The following is a 19,998-nucleotide window of genomic DNA, read 5'->3' as shown; positions in this document are numbered from 1 at the left end:
TGCATAACACATTATTATCTTCATAGATGGAGGTCAGAGCTCTCCAAGTCCTGGAGTTAAACCACACAGAGATGAACAGGGAAGTTGAGGAACAATGTAGTCTTTCATCTCACTTAGTCCTAATTGTGAAAGATCAGCAACTGCTTTGGGTGTATTTTGCAAGTATCTTTAAGGCATTTTACCACTCCTGAGCAGCAGTCCTTTCCTGCAGCATATCCAGTCTACTTCCTAGCTGTCCTGGCACAGACAGATAGTGTTGGATTTACATCCTGGGTTATACACATGCAACTTTAAAACACTTGTGTGCACAGAGCAAAGCTCAAGACATCTGAAAAATCATGCAGGTAATAACAAAGTACAGTGAAATTTTCAGCCACGGGGTTCCCATGGTGCTACAGTCTGGTTGGTTAGGTCTTTTATCTGCAGTGACTCAGCTTTATTTTTGAACATGACCATGCAAACACAATTCATTTATTCCCCAGGACCAGAGCTTTATGCATTTTAAGCACCACTGTCTTTAGAGAGCTGCTTCTCTCGAAGTAAACAGCTCCACTGCTGTCCCTGTCCGAGCTTCCATCCAGTTCCTGTCAGGTGCAGGGAACAGGAATTCCAGTCACCAGCTGCTCTGCCATCAGCCCCATTTCCATACAGCTGTTTACCCCCACCCAGAATCGTTCAAGAGCTCTGCAAGGCTCAGGCTCCTCTCTGAAGAGGCTAAGGGTGGCTTGGGGAATAAGCACCCGATACTCCACTGAGGGTATTTTATTTATTTTTTAAGCAGGTACTGCTCAAGTCTCAGCATTTCAGAGCAAGGGCTTATTTTAATTTTTTTTCTGTGGAGAGGAGAGGGCTGCAACTGATGTCATAAGCACAGTAACATCATATATTAATTAAGAAGAAACACTTTGTTTAAAATAAAACCTAAATCTGAGTAGCTAATCCATGGAGAGAGGAAGAAAATTGTATTTTTCCTACATGTTTAGTTTCCAAACCATGGAAGTGAGAGGAGATTGCATTCAAGCTTTCTCTGCATGGTCATTTATTACTGAAGATGAAAGTGTGCAATTCACGTCCATTACACTATGGTGACAAAGGGATCAGAATGGGGACTGTGATAGTAAAAAGGAACTGTAGAGTGAATTAAAAGATCTTTACTTTTATTCTGAGCTGGTTTTCTTATAGCTGCTACAGAGATACTCTTTCTAAAAAGAAACAAAACTGCACCGGCTCTTCTGATAAAACTGGAGAATTAAGGCACTTTTACCAAAACAGATTTCAGAAGGCAACAAGTCAAAACCCAACAATTAAGTAATCTGCATATGCCTATATATTAAGTTTTAAGATAACCTGGGTTATATTTAGTTCACACAAACAAATCAACAAAATATAGCAGCATACAACCTATGAAAAGCTAAAGAAATTTATTAGATGCACAGATAAAGTGCAGTAACAGAGATACTTGTGTAAATCTTTTTTAAAATAAATAAGGTACAGGTAAATGACCTTTGAGTCACTTTAGCTCCAAAAGAAAAGTCAGCCTAAGTTTTAATGATTGAACTTTAAGGTCAAGGTGAAATGTAACTATAACAGTGGTTGTGATCTGTATAAACTATTTGAGGCTCCTGTTCCTCTTGAGATCTCCCAGAAACAGGAAGGCTATTGCAAAATGGATACGTTAGACATAGTTCCTTTCACAGAAACATTTTTGTCATAAAGTGTGGTTGCTCAAATACATGTTAAAATATTTAACAAGGAAACAATTTTCTCCTGATCCAGTTGATCTTTTAAACAAGACAATGCATTTTTTTCTATGATGCAGCCAGCCCACAGGAAGGAACAGAAGTAGACATCCTCCTTAACTGAAGTCTCTTGCTTTAAGAACTGTTGCATTATGAGAGCAAGAAATATCCATTTTGTTATCCCTTTCTCCAAACATACAGCCCACTGACAGACTTATTTTTTGCCTTAATTTCAGAGGTCCATTTGTCTTCAAGAAAGACACACATTAAAAAGAGTTTCCCTTTCAGGGTCTTATGATAAAATCTTTCAGTGCCTTTCCATCTGGGGAAGCTCTTTGACAGAAGGAACTGTCCCTGTTGGAGTTTTGGATGATACCAGGTGTTTGTGCTCTGTTATCCATGATTTCAGGCACTTTTGGGCTAACATGGCTGTGTAATTTATGTCAATGCAATAATATTAGCTATATGTTCAATACTTAGAAGGGTCACCACAGTTTCCTTCATACACTCAGGATTTCAAATTCTTCTTCCAATTCAAATAGCTTGTCAGTAGATTCAATGAGTTCTGAAAAATAAATTAAACAACTTAGAATGTAAAGACATGCCTGATTTTGATTACTAAAAAAACCCTCAAACCACCACTCCCCCCAACCCTTCTGACATACTGCCTTTGAAATATTTTCAAAGATTTAAAAATATGTTGTACTAACACTTGTAAATTGGACACAGCATGTTTGGGTAACTGATACTCTTACAGAGTAAGGCATTTAATCATGCAGTGATTGCTTGATCCTCAGGAAAGGCCAGTTATTCCAGCTGTGCTGGATCTCCTGCTGCTGAGGAGCCCCACTCTGCTGCCCAGCAGCACAGCCAGTGGTCCCACACCTGCTCCTGTGGTTGTCACTTCTGGCTTGGTTGGAGGTATGAAAGGAGGCCAGTGGGGTGGGTGCTTCTGGACCAGCTCAAACATCCGCAGGCTCTGCTGCTTTAGAATCTCCTGAGGACAGAACACAGACCAAAAAACTGCCTGCTTAATTAAAAACATTTTTAATACTCTATATCTACCAAAGAACAGAGGCTGTAAATTCCTGTTAGGTCAGGTACCTGCCCTCATGAATCACTGCTTCACACATCTGCAGTACTGTCCTACTGCAGACACACCTGGAAGATGGATCTCTTAAACTCCTACAAGTTATCAGTGCATTATAATGAGTTTTTATATCCATACATCTGTAATTTTGTTTACAGATGGAGCAAACAGATACCAAGAACATACTTCTGCCTTTTAAAAGTAAATTACTTGCTTGGACCTCTCTTTGTTCAAGTTTTCTGTTGATCAATGGGAACAAAAGACAGATCTATCTACTTTTAAAAATCCAACAGATTTTGGAAGATAGGTTTTGATCAGGAGAAACAAGTTATTATTGAAACAAAATTTCACTGCTATCAGGTGAGCTCCATCATATCCTCTGTTTCAGTTATTTGCAAATGGCTTTCTGTAGCCTTTTATAAAATAAATGCTTTTAGTTGGTGGTACTTTATATTCACACTCCTGTTGCTTAATATTCCAACTGCTTGCTGTGTTTCTCAGTAAATTACTTGGGTATGAGCCACTAATGCAGTACTGCTAACACAGGATAAACTCATGCACTTGTTCTCCCAGTGCTGGGGCTCAGGGCTGCAAAATGCTGAACAAGCTCCATCAGCAGTGTCAGCTCTCCCTGATCATTAGTGCCACCTTCACCAGGGATCACTTGATTTGCAGGCCAGGAATTTCCATTAGCCAAAAAAAGGACAGTAACCATGATTTTGTATAGAGCAAAAAAATACAGTAGTATTACCTTTTGTACAAGACTACACCAGTTATCAAAATCACACTCTTCTTTGCAAAAGAAGCCCTAAGGAAAGAATACACATAGTAATATTAAATACAGTATGTCAATGAACAAAGATGCTGTGGTATCTATGTATGAGTTATATCTCAAGTGACAACCACCCATAACCCAACCAAAGGCATGAGGATCAGATTGAATTTCTTCAAATACTACAGTATTCTTGTGATCTATACTGGATGACTTCTACAAGTATTTTCACTTGAAGATTTGTTGATTAAATAAGCTCAGGTAAGTATCTTCTCGAGAGCAGCCAATGCACAGATGATAGTGATGGAAAAAAATAAAGAAACCTGATTCAGTGCCTTGCTTTGACTTTCTTGGAAAGTCACAGACTTGGAGAAGATCTGTGTTGCCCAGGAAAGAAAGTTCATTGGCTCCCCAGGATACAAACAGTTGAGCTAAAATTAATGTATCCTATGCAGTTCAACTACTATGTGTTGAATTTTAGATTGCAGAAGAGTGCCCTGTGATCTTGACTGTGATCAAGGAAACATGTTGCTGCCCTTACCAATGCAGAGAAGTATTGCTTTGAACAAAGTACACACATTTATTATTTTCTGACACCTACTAAAGCTACTGAAGGGTCCAAATTCATGATCTTCATTCTGTGTGGGGCTTGCTGGCAGTGGAAGCTCTTGTCATCAACTGTGCCATTTTCTTCTGAATCTACAAAACTCTGAGTGGTGTGAGGGTCCAAGTAGATCAGCTCATTGCCTGGAGGGGTAAAATCCATATGGTGATAACAAGCAAGAAGCAGTAATAAACACTTATACCATCCAGACTTGTAAAACATAAACTGGATCATCAGCACAGTGTGTATCTCAACTCTCTAGCTAGGGAGTCTTTAAGAGAACTGGAAAGCCAGGCACAACAGTATCCCACAGGGCATTTAGTGTAATTTTCCACTGTTAGCTTTTAGGGTAGATTTTTAATTTTTTTTTTCTACCTTTGTCACATACTTTCCTTTATCTACATGAAGTCCAGTACATTTTTTAAAAATCTCAACTGCAGTAATCCCTAACATGCCTCAGATCAAAGATACAGGATGACCACAAATCCAATCTGTAATCCCATTAGGCATTCACCCAGAAATTGAACAAATAAGTCTGACTAAAACAGCTCAGGTTTTACAAAAGAAAGAACAAAATATCCAAGAAGTTACAGATCAAACCAGGGTAAAATATGAAAGACTGAATTTAGGATCAACTATTGCATTAATTAATAATTACATGGAAGAAGGTTAAAGACATACTACTTTGAGAAAACACTGAAAAATATGAAACAATAATTTAAGAAAGCCAGGAAGCAAAAGAATAAAACAAGAAACTCTTCACTAGAAAGTATTAATGATTAGAAAAAATACAGTATTTAAGCAGCAGTGACATCTGACATTTGTTGAATGCTTTCTTAGTGTCTTGTTCTTGCGTATATCATTCCATATTTTTATATTAAGCTTTTCTGCTCTTTTTCTGTTCCTATAGGGATGGTCTCATACTGTTCCTGAAGTGTCTTCTTCTCCATTCTCAGGCTTGAAATGCTTACTACTGCCCCTCCCCAAAGAAAATCCTTTCTCTTTCAGTCATATGGATATTTGGAGTAAGTTTCTTTCTTCCTTACCTAAAAATCCTATAAAATAATAGGCATTATTGGGTTTCCCTCCTAATGCTCCCAAAGACTGTGGCATCTTAAAGCATTCCTAGGAGTCCAAAGAGAGAAAAATTAAATTGATTTGTTTATTGATATACCAGATACCTGAACTTTTTCACATACACAAACAAGTCACTGAAGAATCTCTTACTTTAAATGCATCAATATACACTGGATTGATGTGATTAATCCCTAGCCGGAGAGGGATAATGAGCAAGAGGGGTTTCCAGCCTGGGCACAGTCCTGCTGTGTTCTTGTTTTGGCCAAGAGCACTTCTGTGCACATGTGCACTGCTGTGGGCAACGCTGCTGCTCTGGGCAGGGGACCAGCACATCTTCTCTGGGGGAATGAAAAGAGACATCAGTGAATGCACAGAGGAACACAGAGCAGATCTTTCAATCATGAATTAAATTACTTTTCCAGACAACTTTACAGAGCTCCTGCTTTAAGACAAAAGGAGCAGGGCATGGAAATTCTGACTACTTAGTAGAAGTAATTCTGGCAGTCAGAGTATGTGCTGGCAACACATGGGACGTGGGAAAAATGAGGGGATGAATGTTTGACTGAAGTTACATTTACAACTCACAGTATTAATGCTGTCAAGCTTTGCCTGGGAGATGATATAGCAGAAAGGAAGCATTAGGAATTCTTCAGGGAGCTCTTCACTTCCAGTGATGTAGACATAAAATAAGCAGAAGTAGGGACTAAAGTAGAACCAGGCTGTGGCTAAATACCACTTGTAAACCCACCCTTCTTACAGCTGTAAGCTGCAAATGGGCCACATGTTTCTGAAAGATCTGCCCCTCATTTCCCTTTTGCCTGACAAAAGCAAATTTCTGGTAAACTCCATATTACAAGCAATTCTCTGTATTTATGCATACTGCAACTTCATTCCATTGCTGGAGTAAGAGTTAAGGTAGCACAGACCCAACTCCACCTTCTCATCACATGGTATGTGAGCTGATCACCAAAAATGCCTCACTGTTCTGTGCTAACTTTACTTTGGGAAATCCCAAAGCTGAGTATCCATTTCCTTTATTCCTTTTCTTGCCCTGGTAAGAAATAGGGATGGTGCCAATACGATTTTTCTCATATACATTCATGAGAGTGAATTCAAATCAAAAACTGTCACCAAGGAAATAATCACAGAATCATCAAATCATACAGACCAGAAAAGACCTTTAGCATCATCAAATCCAACCACTACCCTAATACTCCCAGAAGTAGTTTGTCCAAACAATTAAATTTGCCATGAGCTTGAGCTACTCTTTAATATCTGCTGAGACACTAAAGCATTCCTGTTTCACTTACTGATGTCTTCAATGACCACTGTATTGTCCATAGATACATAAACTGCTAATGAATTCCATTCATCAAATAAAGCAAGCTTCCTAGAAAACACAGAGGCAATAATTAATAAAAACTTACTAGGACCGTGAGGGTAGCTTTTAACTCAGAACAGTTAAATGGTTCTTGAATAAAAAAGTCATTTATTTGGAAAAAAATCTTTTTTTAAGTCTCCATGTAATAAAAAGATAGTTTTAATATATTTAGAAAAAATAATGAGTGGTTCCAGGAAAAGTACACACATTATACCATGTGAAAACTGTTTTGTCCTTTCGCCAAATGCAGGGATAGTAACAGCTCAACCACATAATTAGGCTTATTACTTTTTATTGCAATTAACAGATTCCGCTGTGGGATTCTGCCCATGGTGCCTAACATCATGTAGAGAAGAAAAAAATTCCTATGCCAGTTTTTCCACATTACTCTGTGCTTAAGAAGTTCCACTAAACTCAGTGGAATTATTTTAGGTTGTTAAAAGCCAGAACAGCTCAAGATTTTGGCAGCCAAAAGTTAGGAGGGTGGCATAATAGCACACAGTTTTCTGTCCACTTAGTGTGACATCCAGAACTCTGGGGAAGGGAGCTCTTAGGATGCACAGGCAGTGCTGGTTGTCTAAAATAAACCTGAAAAACTAATGTGAAGTCATGAAGAATTTGTAAGGGAAAGAAGCTAAAGGGGCAGAGCTAAAGCCAGGACATGCTTTAGCTCCTTTTTGTCTCCACAACATGTCTGTCCCAGGGCTGCAGCAAATGGCACCCAGAACCTGCAGTCCAGCCTCCACCTGAAATCTGGGACCTTTCCCTGTCCCTCACCAAAGTCAGCTCTGGTGAGGCTTCCAGACTAGGAGGAGCTTCCACGTTTCCTCAGCAGCCTCGGGCAGCACTGCACATTCTCCAGGCTCAGCAGCCCCGAGGGAGCCCTGCCATGACTTACTTCAGTACTTGAGCAACTGTGTTTGGTCCAAACCACTCTCCAATGGACTTCCCCTCTCCAACACCCATCTGCGCTGTTTTTGGAAGGGAAAACACACAGAGGAAAAGACCACAGAGAGGCTGGTCACAGTCTGTGTCACATAGCATGGCCTACTAATATCTTGACAAACACTCTAAAGCATGTGCAAGCTGTATTTTAGCAACAACAATTATCTTCTTAATTTATACTCTTTTCAAAACTTAATGACTGCTAGCTCCCTTAGAGGAAGTTCCTTAGCTGTAATGACAACTACAAATATGTCCTTACTCACAAATTACAGCAGTAAGTTTTATGACTATTTTAACACTGTCAACTCTGTTAGCCAAAACCTGCACACTTTATCAAGAGCTAGATTCTAGAATACAGATTTATTTAGGTCTTAATGAATAACATTTCTGAATTATTATGCTTTGTACTCACTTGCATACATTTTTATTTATGTATAAAATATATATATTGTCTTCATAATCACCTTTTAAAAATGTTTAATTAACTTACTTCAAATGAGAAAGTTTCAGTAGACAAAAGGAAGTTCATGTATGTTCTTACCCATTTGGTGGATGGAATAACAGCAATCTTTTCTATCCAGAAAGCACCGTAAGATTCTGTGATATTCTTCTGGTTGTTTTTTGTGTTTTTCCCATTGCCAATCTTTCAGGAAAAAAGTTATACATATTAAAAAAATAATGTTTTCATTGTACTGATCAGATTTCTAGATGGCAGAAAGCCATACAATGAAATCTTAAGAGATGATCCATCTCTAATATTTACATTTTATTCAGAGATCCTGGAAGTCACACCTTGTCATTTATTATCAAGCTGTCTTTTATCATCACATGCTATTGTGTGAAAATTGGGAAACTAAAATAACAATGCCAACTGCAAGTATATCCCGAGTGATCACTGCTGAGAATTGATAGCTATTGCTCTATGTGAGCTTCCAAGACTTTTAAAACTATCTGTTCTGTTTGCACTTTATTAGATTTGCAAGCATTTGTAGGATAGTAAGACTCATAAAGCAAAATCCGAACACAATGCTGGCCCCCTCCCAAAGCAAAATCCAAACCACAGCTTTGCCATGTGAGCCTCTGCTTCTAACATAAAGTAACCTCACATTTACTAACAGAAACATATACACAGGGCTGATGCCATTTAGATCCATAGTGCAAGTTCAAGGTCTTGTTTTTCTCAGGTACTATGTTTGTTTGCCTACTCTTTCAGTTATATCTTTGCACTACTGTTCTGTTTATTCAGTTATTAAAGTGGCAAATCCACACATCATGCTGCCATGGAAACCGTGACAAGAGTGCGAGGATCACAGACCCAGCCACAGCAAGCTAAGTGACAGAAGAGTGTCACACAGAGCAGACCTACGACACTCACCTGTGACCCTGGGATATGGGGTGTTAGTACAGGATTAAGCAGGCACTAGTAGGGTCTGCTGTGGGGTTTGGACTCAGGCTGATGATGGGTGAGTGGTTTGTGAAGTACTTTGTGTGCTGTCTATCACTGTCGCTGCTGACACTGTCACCCTGGGCTAGCATTTTGGTGGCTGTGTAATGTAAAAAGGGGAAGAACTCAGACCCCTGGTAACAAGTTTTCCCTTGGCTTCAATCTGGGTATTCCTCAAAAAGATTTATAAAATATCAACAGTGGGATTCCCTATTTGTCCTTCCTCTGTTTTTGTTTCTCTGCTTAAGGCTGACATGATTTTGCCCCATCAGACAAGAAGAGTTCACTAAAAACTTTATCAGGGCGTCACAGAGAGTTTCATTAATAAATTTAGATTTTATGCTCTTATGGAAAATGACAACAAAAATGAAACGGCCTCCAAATAACACAGAGGTCACCTCAGCAACAGTACTCACCTCTCCCTAAATGTCTGCAGATGAGTGCCTGGGCCAGCATCATCTGCCCACACCTCAGCATGCATCCCCAGCCCGCGTCAGACGAGGGACCGGTGCCTCCTGGGAACAGAGGTGCTCCGTCAGCACGGCTCTGCACGGAGCCCAGCTCTGAGAGAGCTCCCAGCCAAACCCCTGACAGCTGTCCCCTGCTTAATCCCAGACCATGGATATGATACTAAGCTGTCCCCAGCTTCACGGCACTGAGCCAGCCCCTTTCCCCCCACAGGGCTGCTGTCACTTCACTGCTTGCCCCACAAACATGAAGACCTGATTATATACAGGTACAAGCAAATACTGCTTTTAATAGCTTTAATCTTCTGTTTGCATACACAGTTAAGATTATGAGCAATACGTTCTAGTACTGTAAAAATAACTTTTCAGTCCCCAGCATCATCACTAATCCTGCTAATCCGTAACCAGGCAGCTGGAATGCTGCATACTCACCAATAGGTGAAAACTTTCTTCTATACGTGAACCAGAGACGAGCACTTATATCCAGCAATAACTTAGATTTGTCTGGAATAATTTTAAGAGGAAATAAATTATTAAAACAGAATTAAAACTGAAAAATTCAAATTATCCCTGTACAGTCAATACGCAGAGTACAAGGAAGGCTCCTATAGCTTTTACATAAAAGACCCTTAATACTTAAAACATTTTTTAGCAGTTTAAACACAGAGAGCTTTTGCAGACTGCTAATTAAAGTTAACTTATTACAGATGAAATAATTATTAGCCAATGAAATTTTATAAGGTGTTTGGAATGACTATGCCCAGCCTGAATAAAGCAACTCTGGAGAACTATGTCCTCAGGAAAGAACTGGTAAAGCAGGTTAAGAAGTTCTACGTGCAAATCAACATGGAATTATACATTACCTCCTAACCCAACAGAAAGTAATTTTAAGAAAATGGTAATAATGTCAAATTGAAGCCTCTTGTTTTTCTTGTTTGTTTAAACACATGCATTTACAGATTCTCCAAAGGCTCTGAAGAATGCTTAAGAACCCTATCTGCTGCATTTCCCCTTAGCTGTGGCTCAGACTGGCTGGCTTTTCCAAAGGATTCTCCAGCTGATCAAGGATCCATGCAGCATCCCCAGCTGTCCTGAACACCGTGCCTGCACTGGTGGCCACTGCCTTTGACATGTAACACAGGAGGATGGCCCTGTCTTCTCCCCAGGGAGCAAAACTCATTTCTGAAGTCTTATTTTTATATAAACACATTCCTCTGCTCTAACTCTCAGGTAATGTATTTATTTTCGCTAAAATGCAGTATGTGTCATAGACTAACTTATTATTGTTACTTGAAATATAATTCTAGTTGCAAATAACAGGCTGTGGACAGCATCCCTCATAGGAAAATGACATCAGTAATGCTGAACATTTCCCAAAAGTTATATATTCATTTCTGGGGCCCTGATGTTGGGAAGTGACAAGGCTCACGTCTGACAGACTCTGCTATGAATGTGATCATATTGCAGGAATTACAGTGGAAGCACACTGGCCTTGGCTCTGGTTTCTGTACAGGAGGAATTCCCCTGCTTACACCTGGTGTCTCACTGATGAAGAACAAACTGCCCTCATGAGACATTCAGGGAACATAAGGAAATCAGGAGCTGTTGCTGCATGTGAATCTACAAATAGTCTACAGATGTTACAGATAATTTAATTCTAAAGATACCTGTGTTTAGGTGGTGTTGCCTTCCTAAAATCCACACCGGCTCGTCGGTTTCTGGAAATTCTTCTAAGTAGTCTGACAAAATAGTGATCTGGTTTTCATACCTAGATAAAACTGAACAGGAATACACAAAATTCAAACTTCATTTTATCCCCTTGTTCTTTTATGCACAACTTGGAGCTCTCAAACTGAGCTAGTTTGTAGTAAGTCTTTGCAGTCTTTGGGGCTTCTGAGCGGTGCTGCCAGCTGCTTTTAATTGTCTCCCTTAAAAGCTGTTCTGACACTGAAATAGCCAATGCCTTGGTTTTTATTTAGTTCCTCAGTGAGAGAACACCAGGAATAACACCTTTAGAAGCAGTCTCACTGAAACCAGTGACAGAAGTTCAGGATGACTGCAGTGAGGATGAGATTTGATTCAAGATAATGATAAAAGGAAAAAAAAAAATCAGGCACCACAGCTTGATCTGAAACGTAGAAAAAATACAAATCAAAGTGATTATGACCTCATGCTTAATGGAAAGCATGTGAGAAGTGTTAGCAAGGCTGGGCTTTACTTTCCTAACTGGAGATTTGAAACACTTCAGAAAAAAAACAGATGTATTAATGTTATTATTCAACACCACATCTGTTTAGTGAAAAATAAATTATAATTAATACTACCAAAAGAACACAGTCTAACAATTTTCTAGATCATTAAAATTGTGCTTTTTGGAAGAGCGCAACAACCCTTCAAGTATAAAAAATTAATGTAAAATCATATATATTAAGTAATATTCAATTTTTTAAAAATATACATTCCAACAATCAAAAGGGAGCTGCACCACCCTCTGGCTGGAGCATGAGGCCACTGCCGAGCCCCGACGTCCCGCGTCCCCGCAGGCAGTGCTTAAACACCAGGACAGGCTCCTTAGGGCGGGCAGCTCAGCAAAACAACTTCTCGCACCGTGCTCTGCACCCTCCCACAGAAATGCCGTCGCTCACTGCACTCCGAGAGCAAACTGTCTGTTTTTTACTCCAAAGACTTAAGACACTCTCGACCCTCGAAATCCAACCGGAGGCACCTGCCGCCTTCGCAGCCCCCTCCGACCGCTCGTGCAGGTACGGCCAGGGCTCCTTTCCTCGCCGGGGTCTCCTTTCCCCTCCCGGCGCTCCCCCCGAGCTGCGGGCCAGGCAGCCCCGGCTCCGGCCGAGCCCCTCACGCCCGGCCCCGGCCGAGCCCCCAGCCCGGCCCGGGAGAGGCCGCGGGACCCCGAGCGCCGGGCGACCCCTCAGGGCGGACCGCGCCGCCCGCCGCGCCGGCCCCCGTCCCTCAGCCCGCGGGCGTCTCCCGCCGCCGGCGGCCCCGCTGCATGCCCGGAGCCCCGGCCTGGCCCCTCACGCCGCCCCGCCCGCCGTGCCCGCGCCCCTCACCGGCCTCCATCCTCCCGCTGTCACCATCCTCCTCCCCTTCGCCCCGACACGGAGGCACAACACGGCCGCGCCGCGGGGCGCCCTGGGAGCTGCAGTCCCGCCGCCGGCCGGGAGCGCACCGCCCCCATTCCGCAGCACTACAAACCCCAGCAGCCCCCGCGGCCCGAGCGGCGAGCGGAGCAGGCGGGCAGGCGCGATTGGCTGGACGGGGCGCCGGCGCTCTTCTGATTGGCGGCTGGCGGTGGGGGTCGCGCCCCGCGGGCGGGTGGCAGCATGGAGGGCGCGGTGTCGGACGTGGCCGTGTGTAACCTGGCGTTCGCGGGGCGCCTGGAGGAGCTGCGGGCGCTGCTGCTCCGCGACAGGGCCCAGGCCACGCGCTCCGACCAGGTCAGCCGGCGGCGGCCCCGGGCGGCTCCTGCCGGCTCCTGCCGGCTCCTGCGGGCCGCTGCCCGTCCTTGCCCCGCTCACCGCTTCCCTCCCGCAGGATCACCGCACGGCGCTGCACTGGGCCTGCTCGGCGGGACACACGGACGTCGCGGACCTCCTGCTCGGGCTCGGCGTGCCTGTGAACGACAAGGACGATGTGAGTGCCGCGGGTTCCCCGCTGCGGCCGAGGCTGCCGCCGTGCCCAGGTGCTGCCGGCCCGCTGCAGTCTGGTTCCAGCGCGGAGGGGCCCCGAGAGCGGCGGGGGCCGCTCCCGGGGCCGCTCCCGGGGCCGCTCACGCCGCTCCCGGGGCCGCTCCCGGGGCCGCTCCCGGGGCCGCTCACGCCGCTCCCGGGGCCGCTCCCGGGGCCGCTCCCGGGGCCGCTCCCGGGGCCGCTCCCGGGGCCGCTCCCGGGGCCGCTCCCGGGGCCGCTCCCGGGGCCGCTCCCGGGGCCGCTCACACCGCTCCCGGGGCCGCTCACGCCGCTCCCTTCTCGCCCTCCTGCCCCTTCTCCCGTGGGCCCAGCGCCGCGTCTGGCACTTGTGCAGATCCAGGCTGCTCTGGGAAGGCAGAGTGAAGTATTCCGCTTTTGCAAAAAGGCATGAAGAGGGGATTTGAGACCTGCTCGTTGTCCCGGAATTATAGGAGAGCTGTGCTTATGAAGGAAGGTGTAAAAACCAGGGGCGTTTTCACATTACCTTATCTCTCTGTGATCTCTCAGATGTGTTTTGCCAAATCATGAGGCACCCTGAAGGTTTCTCAAACTAGGGAAAGTATTAATAAAGCCAGTGCAGGTTCAGTGATTTCACAGCCTGCTCCTGTTCTAGAGGAAGAGTTGAAATATTTGTATCCAGTACAAAGCATCTCAAATGTCATCCATAGAGAAGGAAATGTCTCATGAGTGTAGAGAATAAGTTATAGAAAAAGTTGCAGAAACTTTTTAACACCCTTTTCTACTACTGCTGTTTGTCCTTAAAAAGGCACTAGTGTAAATTCTGCAGAGACAAAGTTCTGCAAAACACCATGCAGAACTGCATAGCAGAGGTGATTTCTGTCGTTTAACTGACAGCTTTTCCAGGTACTGCGTGCAGGCATGTAAGAAGACATGAGCCTTGTGTCTAGTGAAAATCAGTAATACTTTAGCTTTACACTTGTAAGAGTAAGAGTGTGTAGTTCAGGTTTGTCTGGGTTATGCATTATCATGTTTTCCTGCATGAAACTCATGGTTTGAATAATTTAATGGATTTCTTCTTGCCTCTGTAGGCTGGTTGGACTCCCCTGCACATTGCTGCTTCAGCAGGCCGTGATGAAATTGTGAAAGCCCTCATTGCTAAGGGTGCTCATGTAAATGCTGTCAATCAGAATGGCTGCACCCCCCTGCATTATGCAGCCTCCAAAAATAAGCAGGAGGTATGTTTACCTAAGCTACTGGAGCTGGTGGTGTTCTTGGAAGAAGGATTTAGGTCTGTTAAGCCCACAACCTCCTCCCCTGCTCCTTTCTCTTTCAACATACTCAGATTGCAGTCATGCTTTTGGAGAATGGAGCAAATCCAGATGCAACAGATCATTTTGAATCCACCCCGTTACACAGAGCGGCAGCCAAAGGAAACCTAAAAATGGTCCAGATCCTTGTGCAGCACAATGCCACTCTGGATATACGGGACTCTGAAGGGAATACTCCTCTGTAAGTAGTTTTTTATTTTTATTTTGCTCAATATAGCATAATCTCTGTGAAATGCAACTCCATTACTTCAATGTCTTTTTATATTTTTTTTGTTGCTGCAAAATACACTCTTGCTTAGCATCCCTATGCAATTGAGGAGTATTTGAGAAAGTCATACTTAGTATTTTGCCATAGTGGTCAGTACATGCATACTTTGTGTTACTGCATCCACTTAAAGAATGTAGAACACATTTTTTATTAATCTGGAATACATTTGTTGCTGCTACAGGGTAGAAAGTGAGCTAATGACATCAGAGCCAGAGGAAACTGCTCTTGCAGGCTGGTCTAATCTGTCCTGCCAAGCAAGAACTCATTTCAGAAGCTTTTCTTCACCTCTCTAAGGAAAATAAGTTGCAATTGAAGTACAATCAGCCCAGTGTTTATTGTTACCTTAGAGATCAATTTGAATCTGTAAGGGTTACAGATATTTTGAAGTTGGTGTCACAACCACAGTGGAATCCAGATTTTGCTGTGAATAAGATCAAGCAGTAAGTTTTAGCTGTACATAAACCCCAGTATGGCCCTGGAATGCACACAGTTCTTCCTAGGACACTGTGCCAAATGGAAAAAAGCATTTGCTGCATTTGCAGTAACTCATTATTTCGTAGCATCAGACAATTTATTTCTCACCTTCAATTTAATAGAGATTGCCATTTTCCATTCTCACCATGGATTATGTTCTCTTTAGCTTTGCTGACTGCATAGCCAAATCCTAACCCAAAGACCTGTCTTAACATTGCAAGGAGAGCAGCAGGAGGAATGTTCTTGAGTTGCTTAATGATGACAGAGGGACTGGACAGCAAGCTTTGGAATCTGTCTAGGTAGTTGGCTGCTTGTGGATTTGTTGTTCTCAGATGTATCTCCCCCCAACATTCACACTGTCATTTTGACATGGTGTAATTATTGCTCTTTAAAAGCTTGGACAGTTTAACGGTGCCTGTGGGTTTCTTGTTCTCCCTGCAGTCATTTAGCCTGCGATGAAGAGAGAGTGGAGGAGGCAAAGCTGCTGGTGTCTCATGGTGCAAGTATTCACATTGAGAATAAAGAAGAGCTGACCCCTCTGAAAGTGGCAAAGGGTGGCCTGGGAGCCATCCTTAAAAGAATGGTGGAAGGCTAGAGGGGGCTTCCCACTTGAGTCTCTCTCCTGTTGCACTTCTACTTAGGATTGCAAACTTCATATTTTGATAGCTCATCTAGGATATCATGTATGGTGTCAGCATGGTAATGAAATGTTGTTATTGAAGCTGTCCTTCAAGTGCATTGCCAAAACAAGTCTTTGTACTTCCTGTTAATTAAATAGTTCACTGATTTTAAAGTATTTTTCAATATCTTGCAGTTTTCTTTCAGTTTACAGTGTGATGTGTATAAGTGTGGTATTCCTTCTACTTCAGATCTCAGTTTAGAATTATTTCTTTCAAGAAACAGGACCAAAAATGTTTTAACCATTTAAAGCCAATTTTTATTTTCTTATAGAGTCTTTGTTTTTTCTCTTAGCCATTGTGATTTTTGTGTGAGGTTTTGTCTGTGTTTTGTGGCTACCGATTGTCTTTCTCCAGATGATTCTAAGCTACACTGTGTTTCTCTTCGTAGAATGCAGTTTGCTTAGTTACTTAGATAATTGTATCCAGTTTGCTACTTGTGGTGTATTAAGTGAAATCTGAGTGTTTAAACCTGTTCTATTACTGGTTGTTATCCTGTTTTTCCCTGAGTCTTTAAATACATGTATTTGATGAAGTGCACTGGACTGCTTGCAGAATGCAGGCCCAGTTTCAAGGTTCACTCTTCAAATACACTGTTTTATAGTGGATGGCTCTGAATACTCCTCTGGGATGTACTTCGACTTTAATATTTCCTTGTTCCTTTTGTAGGTTTCTTTTTCTGTTCTCTTTTACTCCCATATGCAGCACTGACAGTTGCAGATTACCATATTATTTTATAACAGAAGCCTGGTTTAAACTTTATTTACTCATAGGAAATCCTGATATTAAGTTATTACAAGGCAGAGCTAACAAGATAGAGCCTGAAAAGTGTCCTCCTGTCATTATGTTGTTAAAATAATTTTTGGCATCAGTGGATAGATTTCCCCTTGAATAAAGAATGAAATTCTGTGAAATAAAAAACTTTCCTAAACAACAGTCTTTGGTATTATAAAACTTTATTAAACTTACATATAAGAAAAACAGTATTTTCTAAATAGCTTGTATGTTTGGGATGTGAACAATAAGATGAAACCCTGCCATCCGTTACACAGTATGGAAAAGCAACATATTTGATCTTTAGCCTCAAGGATGTGGTGAAATGCAAGCTGGTAGTTTCTACAGTTTGACTTGTAGGGATTAAGGTAATGCAATTTATTTTGGTAAGCAAGACAGAAACTTAGAACCAAACAAATACCTTCACCAAGCACTTTAAATGTATCTTGGAACACAAAATGCAGGTTAAATTTCACTGAGGGGCCTCATTAAGAACAGGAGGGATAACTTGCCTGTGCAGTAAACTCTGGCCATGCAGACCTTGATTGAAGGAGGAACCTGACTGAGTAAATGTTTCTTGTATATTGCACAGGCATGGCTGAAAATTGGATTGGAGAGCAGCTGAAGCTAAGAGTTCTGTGTTCATTCTTGATCTTTGTATGGCAAAAAAACCCTGCTCTGTAGCTTTGTAAATCTCCTTCCTTACGAGATGGTGGCTTGAATGTTGGCTTAATTTCTGGTGTCCATGTTAATGATCCCTAATCCCTATGGGAAGATAAATGGGCCATGCAGCACAGAGTGTTGGAACATCTAAAGCTAAGTCTGAAAAATGTTTATGCATCCTGCATAGCTCTGCATGGCTTTAGAGCTACACAGTGTGGATCAGTACCTTTGCGCTTTGCCAAGGGTATCAGTGGGAAGCTGGGAATGGTGCCCCATCCTTCTTAATAAACGATAGATAAACACCAAAATGAGAACAAACATCTGCCAGAAGGCTTACAGAAAGCACCGCACTATGGTAAGAAACTCCAAATACATGTTATTTTCCTTATCTCCTTACTCTCAGCAGCCTGTTTTGCTTCTTATTTTGCCTTTTTACTACCATCTATGTCTCACTGGCGGTTAGAAGTATGAGAAGAATCATTAGTCAAGAATATGGTCAGTTGTTCCTTTCTTTTATATAAAAACTTAAACATGAGCAATTTCTACTTTTTGAACAAATATAAAACCCGTGGTGTTCTAGGAAGACTGTACTATCTATAGAAGTTAGTAACAACTTCACCAGCATATGCTCCTATCTTACTGTAGCAAGTTAGGTAAGGAATACCAGCAGATAAATGTGGGAAGTGAGATGAAGGAAAAATTAAAAGAAATATGACCACGTAATAGACTCCCCTCTTCAATCACAATAGTGCTGTTGCAGAGATGTGGAAGTTGGAAAGTCGTAGCAATAAGAACAAAGTGACAAGTTCACATACATGCAGGAAATGGCATTAGAAGAACTAATGCAGCTATAGCAGTTACATGAAAACATTAATCTTTTCCTATGAAGGGCAAGAGTAAAAGAATGCTTAGGAATGTCAGATAAATTATTTAAAATTATTGCTGCTGTCAGCCAAGCCTTTGGACCAATAATTGATTTGAATTATATTGTCAAGAAACACCTTCAGAAAGAAATAGTACCCAGAGAGCAGCAGGTAGTACTGAGTGTTCCCTTGCTATTTCTGAGTGTGCTTAATGTCATCATCCTGCAGGTCTACACAGATTGGCTGTCAATATCAGATATTTTCAGTAAGCTGCTTAACGTGGATGGCAGGATGTGAGTTAGGAATTTGGCCTGGCACAGTCAGTAAGAGCTGCCTGAGTTAAGGAGACTTCTGTGTGGATCCCAGTTTGAGATTTACCCTGGATATTTTGGGGAGAGGAGTCTGAGGATCCATTGCTATAACATGGCAGTCTTGGTATTAGCAAGGGTGTAACCCTCACAGACTGGCACAGTTTTTGGCTAAAACAGTATTAGAAGAATACCATTAATGCTCTTTTACTTTGGAATGAAGCTAAACATTTTGATGGGACACACCTATCAAGGAAAAATATTTGGAAGTCAGAAAACTGAGGAAAGTGCAATGAATATAGTTATACTTGAAGATCCAAAATAAATAATAATTCTTAAATATTGCCATATATTTTTCTTTGTTTTTTTAAACTCACTATTTTGATAAACATACTTAGAGCTGTAGAAGCTGAAGGTGAAAAATTTTGCGCAGAAATCTTAAAGATAAATGTTGCATATAACTAATGTTTATAGTCTAGGAACAGTCACTAAAGGATTTATGAATATTAGATCCTATGAAAGACTTAAGTGCCATAAGGCTTGAGATCCCTGAGCCAGATATGTTTTTCTGCAGTGCACGAGACTGAAACCAGTGTCTGCCTGTATCAGCAAGGGTGTGGGTCTGTATTTGCCTAAGACCCATGGTCCTTGAGCTTTTCTGAAAGTATTATATTTGTCTTCATGAAAAACTGACTTTGTGTAACCTTAGAAATGAGGCCCAGGGAGAAGGGTTGTCTAGTGACCCAGGTGTGTATGGTTCAATTCCCTTTTCTTCTTCCAAGGGGTGCTCTCTGCTCTACTGCTGGCTGTCAGTTTGCTTTGCACCACTTACCTTCCCTCTTGATGCTTTCCTGTCTAGAAGATAGATTGTTACACTGGGATAAGAGACCAGAAGAAAAGTAGCATGAGTTTATTGCTTTGTGGGTAGGACAAGCCTGGAAAGAGATTTAAATCATCTCAAACAGAGGAAGGAATCAAAACTGATGTGCTGCATAGAAAGCAGTATCACTGCTAAGTTTTGAAAGCAGCTATATCTGTGTGTCATGAGGAATGTGATGCTCTGCATACCTATTGGAACAAACCTTGCAAAGGATTTAAATCTCCAGCTCCTGTTGTGTAAAACAGTTATTTGTGTCTGAACTGGGTACGCAAATGCCAGTTCCATTAAACTGAAAACCAGAATTGCTGAAACAGACAACTCTGGAATGCTGGTGCCCTTGGGAGCTCTAAGCCAAGAAGGTCACGGTTAACAGAGTGTTTTCCATATCAGGGAGCAACAGGGTAAAATTTTCCAGGATTTTCTTTTTTAGCTTAGGTGGAATTCAGACACACAAGATTTCCTTGAATCAGGTCTTGACATCTGTTAAGATGTTAACAGATGTTTCAGCATTCTGATGGCATTAATGTAACTTCTTTTTACTTCTGACGTGCAAAATCAGTTCCTTGAAAC

The 19,998-nt window shown here is 42.1% G+C and overlaps 2 protein-coding genes across 4 annotated transcripts; one reads left to right on the top strand and one right to left on the bottom strand.

Annotated features, from left to right (window-relative positions):
* Window positions 1-801: 801 nt before the first annotated feature.
* On the bottom strand, window positions 802-12,664 carry ATG4A (autophagy related 4A cysteine peptidase). The gene is made up of 13 exons (XM_021547889.2): window positions 12,594-12,664; window positions 11,187-11,297; window positions 9,952-10,023; window positions 9,469-9,567; window positions 8,150-8,251; window positions 7,562-7,634; window positions 6,593-6,672; window positions 5,433-5,620; window positions 5,252-5,330; window positions 4,203-4,348; window positions 3,581-3,637; window positions 2,625-2,736; window positions 802-2,304 (listed from the first exon to the last, which is right to left on the bottom strand). The coding sequence occupies exons 1-13, from the start codon at window positions 12,601-12,603 to the stop codon at window positions 2,240-2,242; spliced, it is 1,194 nt and encodes a 397-aa protein (XP_021403564.1). The 5' UTR covers window positions 12,604-12,664; the 3' UTR covers window positions 802-2,239.
* Window positions 12,665-12,825: 161 nt separating this feature from the next.
* On the top strand, window positions 12,826-16,876 carry PSMD10 (proteasome 26S subunit, non-ATPase 10). Of its 3 annotated transcripts, none has more exons than XR_002467060.2 (6): window positions 12,826-12,980; window positions 13,078-13,176; window positions 14,282-14,428; window positions 14,536-14,702; window positions 15,430-15,562; window positions 15,705-15,738. XR_002467060.2 is itself a non-coding variant. In XM_021547885.3 (6 exons), the coding sequence occupies exons 1-6, from the start codon at window positions 12,867-12,869 to the stop codon at window positions 15,856-15,858; spliced, it is 759 nt and encodes a 252-aa protein (XP_021403560.1). In that variant the 5' UTR covers window positions 12,826-12,866; the 3' UTR covers window positions 15,859-16,876. The 3 variants fall into 3 exon arrangements, 2 of the variants coding, with proteins under 2 accessions (XP_021403560.1, XP_021403562.1); XM_021547885.3 differs by having other exon boundaries at window positions 15,485-15,562; window positions 15,705-16,876; XM_021547887.3 differs by lacking the exon at window positions 15,430-15,562 and having other exon boundaries at window positions 15,705-16,876.
* The last annotated feature ends 3,122 nt before the right edge of the window (window positions 16,877-19,998 follow it).

Source organism: Lonchura striata, chromosome 14, assembly GCF_046129695.1.
Source record: "Lonchura striata isolate bLonStr1 chromosome 14, bLonStr1.mat, whole genome shotgun sequence".
In the NCBI taxonomy this organism is placed as follows: domain Eukaryota; kingdom Metazoa; phylum Chordata; class Aves; order Passeriformes; family Estrildidae; genus Lonchura; species Lonchura striata.
This window is presented reverse-complemented; position numbering and strand designations above follow the sequence as displayed.